General features: G+C 36.7%; 1 protein-coding gene across 2 annotated transcripts; it reads left to right on the top strand.

The window, feature by feature from the left end:
- The first annotated feature begins 2,811 nt into the window (after nt 1–2,811).
- On the top strand, nt 2,812–11,267 carry ABCC5 (multidrug resistance-associated protein 5). Of its 2 annotated transcripts, XM_086662880.1 has the most exons (12): nt 2,812–3,286; nt 3,510–5,759; nt 5,874–6,194; nt 6,287–6,373; nt 6,636–7,331; nt 7,462–7,626; nt 8,423–8,717; nt 8,927–9,141; nt 9,265–9,570; nt 9,659–9,722; nt 10,231–10,470; nt 10,802–11,267. In XM_086662880.1, the coding sequence occupies exons 2-12, from the start codon at nt 3,714–3,716 to the stop codon at nt 10,912–10,914; spliced, it is 4,548 nt and encodes a 1,515-aa protein (XP_086519006.1). In that variant the 5' UTR covers nt 2,812–3,286; nt 3,510–3,713; the 3' UTR covers nt 10,915–11,267. The 2 variants fall into 2 exon arrangements, with proteins under 2 accessions (XP_086519006.1, XP_086519007.1); XM_086662881.1 differs by lacking the exon at nt 2,812–3,286 and having other exon boundaries at nt 3,299–5,759.
- Nucleotides 11,268–12,109: the final 842 nt, after the last annotated feature.

Genomic DNA, 12,109 nt, shown 5'->3' with positions numbered 1-12,109 from the left:
GGATACAAACCAAACTGGATAAACTGGAATTAGAGTTGTTTATATCTTTATGTTATATCTCTTTATTGGTTACTATCTACTGTAATACTCTTATATTATAAATAAACATGGAGTTAAATGGTTTTTCACAACCAAAACCTAAATCTTTAATGGTATCAAATCCTAGAAGATTCTAACACATTATAGTTTTGATCTTATTTAGCTATCGCTTAAGTGACTGCGGTAGCCGCTTCTATGACTATCGTCCGCCGGAATCACAATTACTATTATTATTTTTTCTCCTCTTTATCTTCTTCTTTATTTTATTTTTTTTGGATTGTACTCCATATTTTTCAATACATTTAGTCAAGTTTTGTGACTAAAGTTTTGATGTTTTTCATAAGTTTTCAATGGTGGAGATTCGAGTTATCATTATTATGGCATCCGATTGTGGGGTTTGAAAGTTTTGTTATCAAGAAAGAAATACCATTCACAACGACAATTTTTCTCTGTACTCGGACTGTATTATAATGACAGCCGGATTATATATATAATGGTGTTCAAATTAGTTCAAGGTTAATTAGTTTTAAGTGCAAGAACGATAAGAAAAAAAAATCAGTATTGGTATTCTTTTCCGCCGATCGATGATATCAGCTGTCATTGTTATCGTCGTTTGTAGTGCAAAGTTGTTACCTCCCCGTTGGTGCTTTTGTTCGTTTGTCTTCACAAACTAGTCGTCTCCTAAATGTGAAGGGCCTCTAAATCCAGTGTGATTAAGGCCATGTGTTTTTAGGGGTGAACATCGGTAGGATAAACGACTTTTTGAGCCAATCCAAAGTCCAAACCGAAAGGTTCGGTTATTTCAAATCTCAATCTGAACCAATCCGTTCATGGTTTGGTTCGGTTACCGATCTGAACTGTGCATGAACGATTTTGGTTCGGTTATCTGTGACATTTTATCATAAACAAAGTTTCGCATTTTCAACTTCAAAACCTGCTACGATTATACTTTAGACATGTTAAAATTTAGTATTGAGTCATAAACGTTTGAGTCTATAAATGCGTAATTAATCTGACATAGGTTCTCAACATTCGAGGAAGATAAAAAAGACGATAAAGATAGGTTTTTTAATTGTTGTTTTTGATTTTCTAAATTTTTTTAATATGAGAATATTTTGATGGAATTAAATTAAGGGTTATTTCCCTAATAGCCCCAAATTTTGTGACAGGTTTCCTGCCTAGCCCCCTACTTTGTCAAAAATACCCAGATGACCCTTTTTTCAGTTTCTATTATATATAACACCGTTAACTAATCATCACCTCTCTCTCATCCAACTCATCGCCTCTCTCTGCCACCTCATAATCTTCACCGGCGACCTTCAAATATTTAAAAATAAATAAATAAACTCTTTCTCTCTAAATTATTTTTTTAAAGTCTCTCTCTAGATCTGGTGAACCAGATTTATGTCTGTTCGCAAACTTTCATGAGGTCTGCGAACAAAGAAAGATTTAAAAAAAAATAGAGAGAGAGAGTTTATTTATTTATTTATTATTTTAGAATCAACAATTGTTGTTGCTACGAAGATCTGGGAGATCTTCTCCCAAATTTGCTAAAATAGAGAGAGAGGGAGAGAGAGAGAGAGGTTTGAGAGAAAACAAAAAGAAGAATAATTTCCATGAAAGTCGCAGACGGTTGGTCAGTCATCGACGACCACCTTACTGACAACGGAGAAGAGTGAAAAGATAAATGAGAATTTATTTTGAGAATAAAAGTAATTATGGAGTTAACTAAAGAGTTTCAGAAAAGAAGCCAATTTTAAATTTACGAAGAACATAAGAGCAAAAAAGGAGTTTGATCACAAATTAGTGAACACAAATAATTACACATTAAAAGTATATATTAGGGATGGCACCTATATTAAAATAAGAAAGAACTTTTGTCAAAGAAAAAAGAAGTGAATCAGTGTCTTTAAAGAAATTATAAAAGTTAGGTCTTTCAAAAAGTACAAATAAATTAATGAACAAAAGATTATCATAATGTTACGGTAAGACCTATATAAGATATATTAGTATATCTTATACGACAAATGTTCCTACGACAGCTAAAACTTTGACAAAGTTCTGACTGATCATTGCGCCACACAGATCTACACTAGTCCGTGATTTTATAAGTTAAAGAAGTGTGTTATTTATAAATGGATGTTGGATTTGTATGTGGTTTTTGTACAAGTCGTAATAGTTTTATAAAACGACAGATGTCGTCACTTTAAAGCAAATAACTCTCTGCTCTACAGAAACAACATACGATGTAACCCAAATGTGTATCAAATTTGTCAAAACTTAGGATTTCTAAACTACAGTTGCATATATATAGTTCTTTATGGGTTGCTAGTGAATAGTTGTGTGTTTTGACACTAAAGAGTCTCATGGTTTAATAACATACCACTGAAACAAAATTAATCTCCTATAAGGATAGCTACTCTCCATAGTTTAAGTTAAATTTCTTATAATGTGACATATTAATGAATTGAGAGTCTGATTAATTTTGATTCATTCGTCTCGTCTGAATATCGATCGATTAACTTATATAGATTCAAAATCAACTATGTAATTAAAACGAGTCAAACGACACAAATCGCACAAACACAAACGTTCTGAATATCTAACCGAGTCATTTCAGACTTCTATTTTGATTTAACTTTGAAAAAATATACCAACCCTAGATGAAAATTTCACCACCAAAAATTTTGTTAAGGTAAGTGAGAGTTTTATGGGGATCTAAGTGGACCACTAAACCGAAAGAAAAACACATTTATATATTAGTGGTAAAGTGACACATAATTAACAAGTAATCGTCTCTAATTCCATCACTTCCTCTCTCTCTCTCTCTCTCTAAAAAGAAAACATTACGTAGCTACCCACAGGCCACAGTCCATCTATCTCTGTTCACACTCATTTTCTCTCTCTTAATTATCTTCTCAAATCTCCATATTTATGAAGGTAGCGACGTAAAACAGAGAATTTTATTAAGCGGCATTAACCCATAAACAAACAAAATTCATTCATTCATCATATAAAGGGGTAGAAAAGTACTACTAACATTTATAATCTTTCTGAAATCAGCAAATCATCAATCAATTAGAGAGAAAGAGGAAGAAAACAGATTCATAGATTGAGTTTATTTAATGAACCCAGTTCAATTTTTAGGTTTTTTAGCTTTTTGCTGCTGCTGGTTTTGTCGATAGATAGGGTTATTACCTCGACGATCTCCACCGGCTCACAAATCGATTTTTTACGAGATACCCAGGTCAGTATTTTTGGTTTTTAATCATTTTTATCTTCTGGGTTTTTCTCAGATTTGATTTATCTTTTTGGGTTTGTCTGGTTCTGTGGTTTGTTACGATGATGAGAGAGAAACAGAGTGTTTTTTTTAGAGAGAGAGAAACAGAGAGTTTAGAGAGAGAGAGAGAAAAGGGTTCTTTGATTTTCGTTTTTAATCGATTTGTTTTCATGTGCAATGTGTCCTGCAGATTCTCTATCTAAAACCCCATCTGTTCAATTTCTGCAACTTGTCTTCATTTTTGAACGAACTTGATTGAATCTCACGAATCAGATGGTGAAATGCTAATCAGAAGATTACACAATCATTTCTTCATCTTGCTTCTTCTTTGTTATTATCGCCGACTTGATTTCTTCAAACTCAATCAAATCTTCATCATCATCAACAACAATATATGGATTTGATTTTCAAAGGGTTGAAAGGGTTTCAGGATATACACTTATTAGAACAACTATCAATCTCAATCCATTTATCTTTATTCATCTTGTACTTTATCTTTGTATCTGCTCGCTGGATTTCAAATCGTGTTCCAATCATCAAAGAAACCAGATCAAATGCAAATTCTAACTCCATTAGACAGAATCTCACTGAGGGTACCACCATTCAAAACATTGAAATTGGTAATTCATTCAAGGTTACAGTTTTTTGCTGTTTCTATGTTTTGTTTTTGCAAGTTTTGGTATTAGGGTTTGATGTTGCTACATTAATAAGAGACAAAGTTAATAAAGATTGGTCTATTTTGTTCTTACCTATATCCCAAAGTTTAGCTTGGTTTGTATTGAGCTTTTCAGCTTTTTACTGTAAAATCAAGGGTTTGGAGAAATTTCCATTGTTGGTGAGGATCTGGTGGTTTCTTTCTTTCATAATATGTTTACTTGGTCTGTATTTCGATGGCAAAGGGTTATTCATAGATGCATCCAAACAGTTGAGTGCACATATAATTTCTAATTTTGCCGCTACACCCGCCATTGCATTTCTATGTTTCGTTGCATTTCGAGGTCTTACAGGAATACAGATATATCGAAATAATGATCTTCAAGAGCCATTACTTCAAGAAGAAGAAGCGGGTTGTCTAAACGTTACTCCTTATAGTGGGGCGGGGATTTTCTGCTTAGCTACACTTTCATGGCTGAACCCACTTCTTTCGACCGGTGCGAAAAGACCTCTTGAGCTTAGAGATATTCCTCTCTTGGCGCCAAAAGATCGATCGAAAACTTCTTATAAGGTTTTGAACTCAAATTGGGAGAAGTTGAAGGCTGAAAATCCTTCAAAGGATCCCTCATTGGCATGGGCAATTCTCAAATCTTTCTGGAAGGAAGCAGCGGTAAATGCTGTTTTTGCAGGATTGACTACTCTTGTTTCGTATGTAGGTCCTTATATGGTTAGCTATTTCGTTGATTATTTAGGTGGGATTGTTACTTTTCCAAATGAGGGTTATATTCTAGCTGGGATATTCTTCGTTTCTAAACTAGTGGAAACAATGAGCACTCGTCAGTGGTACTTAGGAGTTGATATATTGGGTATGCATGTTAGAGGAGCTTTAACAGCAATGGTGTACCGAAAAGGTCTCAGGCTCTCAAGCATAGCTAGACAGAGCCACACCATTGGCGAGATTGTTAATTACATGGCTGTTGATGTTCAAAGAGTTGGTGATTACTCCTGGTATCTCCACGACATTTGGATGCTTCCTCTTCAAATTATTCTTGCCCTGGCGATTTTATATAAGAATGTCGGGATTGCTGCACTAGCAACACTATTCGCTACTATTATCTCCATTGTTGTTACTGTTCCTTTAGCGAAACTACAAGAAGATTACCAGGACAAGTTAATGACTGCGAAAGATGATAGGATGAGGAAGACTTCAGAGTGTTTGAGAAACATGAGGATTCTCAAATTGCAAGCGTGGGAAGACAGATATAGATTGATTCTGGAAGAAATGCGAAATGTGGAATTTAGGTGGTTGCGAAAAGCTCTGTATTCTCAAGCTTTTATTACATTCATATTCTGGGGTTCTCCTATCTTTGTGTCAGTTGTCACTTTCGGCACAGCAATACTTTTGGGTGGTGAGCTCACAGCTGGAAGTGTACTCTCTGCATTGGCTACTTTCAGAATCCTTCAAGAACCACTAAGGAACTTCCCAGATTTGGTTTCAATGATGGCTCAAACAAAGGTCTCTCTGGATAGAATTGCAGGATTCCTACAAGAAGAAGAGTTGCAGGAAGATGCTACTATTGCTCTTCCTAGAGGGGTCACAAATATGGCAATAGAAATCAAAGATGGTGAGTTTTGCTGGGATCCATCCTGCCCAAGGGCGACACTATCAGGAATACAAATGAGAGTCGAGACAGGGATGCGTGTTGCTGTTTGCGGCATGGTTGGTGCTGGTAAATCGAGCTTCCTTTCTTGCATACTTGGAGAGATACCTAAAGTTTCTGGCGAAGTATGACCCATTTCTCTTTTTGTTTGCTTCTGATCACATTTCTATGTTGTTGAAAAAACGTTTTATGTTTTCTCTCGTGAGCAAATAATCAAGAATATGCTAATGTTATTTCAGGTCCGAGTATGTGGGTCTGCCGCTTATGTTTCCCAATCAGCATGGATACAATCCGGGAATATAGAGGACAACATTCTTTTCGGGAGCCCGATGGATAAGGCGAAGTATAAGAGTGTCATACATGCTTGTTCACTGAAAAAGGATTTGGAACTTTTCTCACATGGAGACCAGACTATAATTGGTGATAGAGGCATAAACCTTAGTGGCGGCCAGAAGCAAAGGGTGCAACTTGCCAGGGCTCTTTACCAAGATGCAGATATTTATCTACTTGACGATCCCTTCAGTGCTGTTGATGCACATACAGGATCAGAATTATTTAGGGTAAAAAAGTACTGAATTGTTAGTAACTGAGCCACAAAGTGGTTCACAGCAACATACATTAGTAGCTAACGAGGTTAAATGCTAAATTGCAGGAGTACATATTGACAGCATTAGCCACTAAGACCGTGATTTTTGTTACCCATCAAGTCGAGTTTCTGCCTGCAGCTCATTTGATTCTGGTATGCAATCCTTAGTGACTTCTACTATTAAATTGTTTTTCGCAATGTTAGAACTGTAATTAATAGCCAAGAAAAGAAGCAGAAAACCCACCTCATTATATCATTGGGTTTACAGCCAATAGTTCAAATCTTTACCTCTGTCAGAATTTTTCCGTTGATTGATCTTATGTTTGCTTTATATCTTTTAGGTAGAGTTGTTCTTAATGACGCTTTCAGTTTAGTATTGCACTTTTGAGATTTCTTGTTTCCTCCACTTTTATAGGTTCTTCGAGATGGACAAATCACACAAGCTGGAAAATATGAAGATCTTTTGCAAGCAGGTACTGATTTTAATGCATTGGTTTCGGCGCACAATGAAGCAATTGGATCTATGGACATCCCTACACAAACATCTGAAGATTCCGATGAAAATGTTACCGAAGTTGGTTCTTTAGTCTTCAGTAAAAAATGTGATTCAACTGCAAGTAATCTGGATAGTTTATCGAATGAGGTCCGAGAAAAAGAATCAGCTGCGGAGAGAAAAGCCATTAAGGAGAAAAAGAAAGCAAAACGGTCTCGTAAAAAGCAGCTTGTTCAAGAAGAGGAACGGGAAAGAGGAAAAGTCAGCATGAAGGTGTACTTATCATATATGGCTGCTGCATATAAAGGATTGTTGATTCCACTCATTATCCTTGCACAAACGTCATTTCAGCTGCTCCAAATCGCTAGCAACTGGTGGATGGCATGGGCAAATCCCCAAACAAAAGGAGACCAACCTAAGACAAGTAGTATGACCCTTCTTATTGTTTATATGGCCCTTGCTTTCGGAAGCTCGTGGTTTGTATTCATTAGAGCTGTTCTAGTTGCTACATTTGGTCTAGCAGCTGCACAAAAATTGTTTATAAAGATGCTTAGAAGTGTCTTTCGGGCACCAATGTCTTTCTTTGACTCTACACCAGCTGGTCGAATCTTGAATCGTGTAAGTTTTCTGCTGTAATTGTATCCGTTATTTTTAACAAACCCCATTTCCGGCAGGATCAAAATATACCTCATGTTCTTTTTCCCTTATTTTAAGTTATCTATTTGCATGGTTAATTATGAATTACCAGGTATCTGTGGATCAAAGTGTTGTGGATCTTGATATTCCTTTCAGACTTGGTGGATTTGCGTCAACAACAATACAACTGCTTGGCATAGTTGGTGTAATGTCAAAAGTCACATGGCAAGTCTTACTTCTCGTTATACCGATGGCCATAGCTTGCTTGTGGATGCAGGTAAATGAAATCTTTCTGCCGTCTCCTAATGAAAAATGAAGATTCATGTTTTTGACACGTTTCCCATTCACCCTTTAGAAATTAAGGAATATAAGTCTTTCTATTTAGGGAGTGCAAGCTGAAATTAGATTCTGCATCTTGAATATGTTAATAGGATATAGATTGTGTCAAAGCCACCTTTCATCATGATTAATTCTGTTAGGTCTTGGAAGGTTATCTGATCAGACAGAACGTCCACATTCATGAATCATTAGCCCATCGTCAACCACGTGTCTCTATGGATCTTAATGATGTTGAGTGAATCATAGGTGGACAATGATTCTATTTTGGATATAATTCCCAGATCCAATTGAACGTGTTTGACATTTTCAGTTAACTTTGATTTAGACAGCTTTCCCCACCAACACATAAACCACTCAATTTTTAAAAGTTATTCGATTAATTGCTTCAAAACCGTTATCTTCATTTATTTGTGTCAGCCACTAGGTGGACACATAACTTTATCGATATCCATAATTCGTTAAATCTTCATTTATTTGTAGTTGTTGTACTGTCTTCAGTTTTCGACCCTTTATGGGAATTTTCTTCAAGCTCAGTTATGATGGCAAAATGGTAAACCTCCATCTTATACACCCCCCCCCCCTAGTTCTTCTCCTACAAACGCATTCATATTTTGATTTGGTTGTTGTTGTTGACTTTGTGCACCCTCTATTATAATTATTATTCTATCTGTAGTGATTGTGATTAGTGAGGATACATTCCATTAAACCTTGTTTGTGACTCTTTGGAAATGCAGAAGTACTACATGGCTTCATCACGGGAGCTTGTTCGTATTGTTAGCATCCAGAAGTCTCCAATTATCCATCTCTTTGGGGAGTCAATTGCCGGAGCTGCTACTATTAGAGGGTTTGGTCAAGAAAAGCGGTTCATGAAGAGGAACTTGTATCTTCTTGATTGTTTTGCTCGACCATTTTTTTGCAGCATTTCAGCGATTGAATGGCTCTGTCTACGCATGGAATTACTCTCGACTTTTGTGTTTGCTTTCTGCATGACTCTGCTTGTAAGCTTCCCTCATGGAAGTATTGATCCAAGTATGTCGTCGTTACTCCATAAACTGATAAATGTACTTATCCATACAGTCATACTTAAAAATTTTCGTCATGAAATTGTACTATCTATTTTACTCCATTTCTTAGTTTATCCAAGTATAACTAGCCATTTATTACTTTATTTTTGCATTACTCAGAGCTAAACTTCACTATTTATTCTCTATTTCTTCATTCGGTGTTGCTTCAAACAGGTATGGCTGGTCTTGCTGTGACATATGGTCTTAATTTGAATGCTCGCTTATCAAGGTGGATTCTTAGTTTTTGTAAGCTCGAGAACAAAATCATTTCCATCGAGCGTATTCATCAGTACTGTCAAATCCCAGGCGAGGCTCCACCAGTTATTGAGAATTCTCGCCCTCCATCTGCATGGCCAGATAATGGAAAAATCGAACTTATTGATCTTAAGGTACAAAGTTATTTCACTTATACGTCTATGGCAGTTGATTAAACAGTCATGATGAGATCAACTTTTTAAGATGTTTTCAAGAGTCTGTGTCAACTTCTTTACCCGATTCTATTTTCTTGACAGGTACGGTATAAGGAGAGCCTTCCTGTTGTCCTTCATGGAGTAACATGCACGTTTCCTGGGGCAAAGAAGATCGGGATTGTGGGGCGAACCGGTAGTGGAAAATCTACTTTGATACAGGCTTTGTTTCGTTTGATCGAACCAGCTGGTGGGAGGATAATAATTGATAACATTGATATTTCAACAATTGGTCTTCATGATTTGCGTAGTCGGTTGAGTATCATTCCACAAGATCCAGCTTTGTTCGAAGGTACCATCAGAGGCAATCTTGATCCCCTTGAAGAACACTCAGATCAGGAAGTTTGGCAGGTAAAACCAATCCATCAATCTTTAGGTTACCCTCAATCATTTCTTCTTTCCGATATGGTGACTTGATTATGAGTTGTTTTTCCTTCAGGCACTCGACAAATCTCAGCTTGGAGAGATCATCCGCCAAAAAGAGCAAAAGCTGGATACTCCAGGTAGTTAATGCCTACTAATTCTCGCATGTATCAATGCCTTGCAACGAGTAGATCGCAGTCGATTTCTCAAAAGATAAAACTCACATGTAATAGGAAGACTTCCTTTTTCGGTATTTTACTTCCATATTTGGAACAACTATATAAAAAAAATGATTAACCATCTCACTAACATCACTTTCACATATCCTGACTATCTCAATAATTTCATATATATATTCATCATGAGATTCCCGACGATGTAAAACATAATAAAACTATGTTCATATGCATATGCCCTCCAGGAAGTGATATACAAAATGTCCTCTTAAATGATCTTTTTGAGCTGAATCGACTGACTCAAATGAACCCAAAACCAAAACTCGAATCAGGCGAGTCTGACAAACACAAACCATCTGAACATTCTCAAGTCAATTTGATCATCCGAGTCAGATTTCAGATCCGAAGTAGAGAAAAAAGACACTACCTTAGCTAGCCCAATTAATCAGATGAGTTTCCTGTAATTTGGCAGTGCTGGAGAATGGAGAGAACTGGAGCGTGGGGCAACGACAACTCGTCTCTCTAGGCAGAGCTTTGTTGAAACAAGCAAGGATACTTGTACTAGATGAAGCTACAGCTTCAGTAGATACAAGCACAGATAATCTTATCCAGAAAATCATCAGAACAGAATTTAAAGACTGCACAGTTTGCACTATTGCTCATCGTATTCCAACTGTTATCGATAGTGATCTGGTTCTTGTTCTCAGTGACGGTGAGTACAAACACCAAACTTCCCTAAATTTGAATTTAAATTTAAATATAGATATTGGTATGTTGTAATCGTATAATCGAATTATGCATAAAACTCGTTTTAGTAGATCTAATCGGTTAAATACTACTTGGGTTGGGTTTATCACAACTCCGACGAAACCCATATATAAATTTCCGGGTGGGCGTTTCCGGTAGAGCTCACCCATGGTCTAGTTGGTTATATAGCTCTGTTCAACTTTCCACATTTTCGTTCTTCACAAAAATTATCTTCGAATAGTTTATCTTTCGTACCTATAAATGTTTCATCTGCACCCGTTTGGTTCTTGATGCAGGTCGAGTTGCAGAGTTTGATACTCCGGCACGATTGTTGGAGAACAAATCATCCATGTTTCTAAAGCTGGTATCAGAGTATTCTTCAAGGTCTAGTGGTATACCAGATTTTTAAATTCAATGGCATACCACTACAAGTCTTGGAGGAGTCAAAGAAATGGATCAGCAGTGGCAGATGGACCATGGTTACTGCATCGGCATTCGGAAGTTCATGACACGTACGGATCGAAGAAGGTGAAAATCATTCTTCGAACTAACCAAGGGAGGAAAATGGAAGTACTAAAGTTGATCATGGGTTTGAGTTTCCACTTCTGAATAGAAATCTGTAAATTCGGTTCATGGATGAAATTAGGTCTGTAGGAATGAGAGAGAATTGGGTAATAATGAGAGGAGTGAACGGCTGATTTCTGTTCAAATATGATGAAATAAAACAGTTTTGACATTAAATCTAGATGTTCATTTTCTTCCTGTAGTACTTGTTCTGTTCCTACTTTTCTTGGGCCCTTCTTGCACAAGTAGGGTTTAATTGTACTGATCTACCAGAGATGTGGTGTTTGTTTTTCTTAATCTGACTTGTTTGGGTCTGAATTGTTTGATTCAAATATACAAAATTTTCTTGTATTAGTAATTCAAATGAGTTAGACATCACGAATAGGACATAAATAAGTCTGAATCATGTCAACTCAGACTTGAGTCGGTTTTTAGATATGACTTAGAGAAAATAAACATCAGTCTTGTAGTTAAGTTGCATTTTATGTGTCCCTTCGTCTGTGGTTAGCGCAAAAACCTAAAGGTCAACACCATGATAAAGAGTCAACCGTTGGTAGCCCAAGTGGTTCCAAGGTGTTACATAAAATCCAGAAAGCCCTGGAGGTCGTAGGTTAGATCCTAGAGAGGCTATAGTTTAGTTGGGCTATATGCCCGGTCTTGTGAGAGTTTGAATGGGCGGTTATCGAGCTTATCATATCTCTGATGTATCAATGCCAAATGTAAGACTGTCGTTGATCGTAGTCAATTTCCAAAAAAAGAAAAAGAAAAGAAAAACACCATAATAAAGAGGCCTAAAGTCCAACACCCTTTCGAGTAACGGTTGGACAACCCACTTAAGCCCATGAAGTCGTGGGATCGAGTCTCGGTGGAAGCAGTTTGCCATCAAAGTTTATCCCATGTAATGTAGGCAATATATGAAGTAAATATTGCAATAAATTTGTCGGGCTTTAGGTCTCTTTCATATTGTCGGGCTTTAGACCTCTTTCATTATGGTTTAAGTTAGGCGGTTATCGCGCTCATCACATCTTCATGATATATCA

This window comes from Eschscholzia californica, unplaced genomic scaffold (genome assembly GCF_041429995.1).
Source record: "Eschscholzia californica isolate CP2 unplaced genomic scaffold, dmEscCali1.0.p SCAF_2, whole genome shotgun sequence".
NCBI classification, from domain to species: domain Eukaryota; kingdom Viridiplantae; phylum Streptophyta; class Magnoliopsida; order Ranunculales; family Papaveraceae; genus Eschscholzia; species Eschscholzia californica.
Note: the sequence above shows the minus strand (reverse complement) of the source record. Positions and strands in the feature narration are given on the sequence as shown.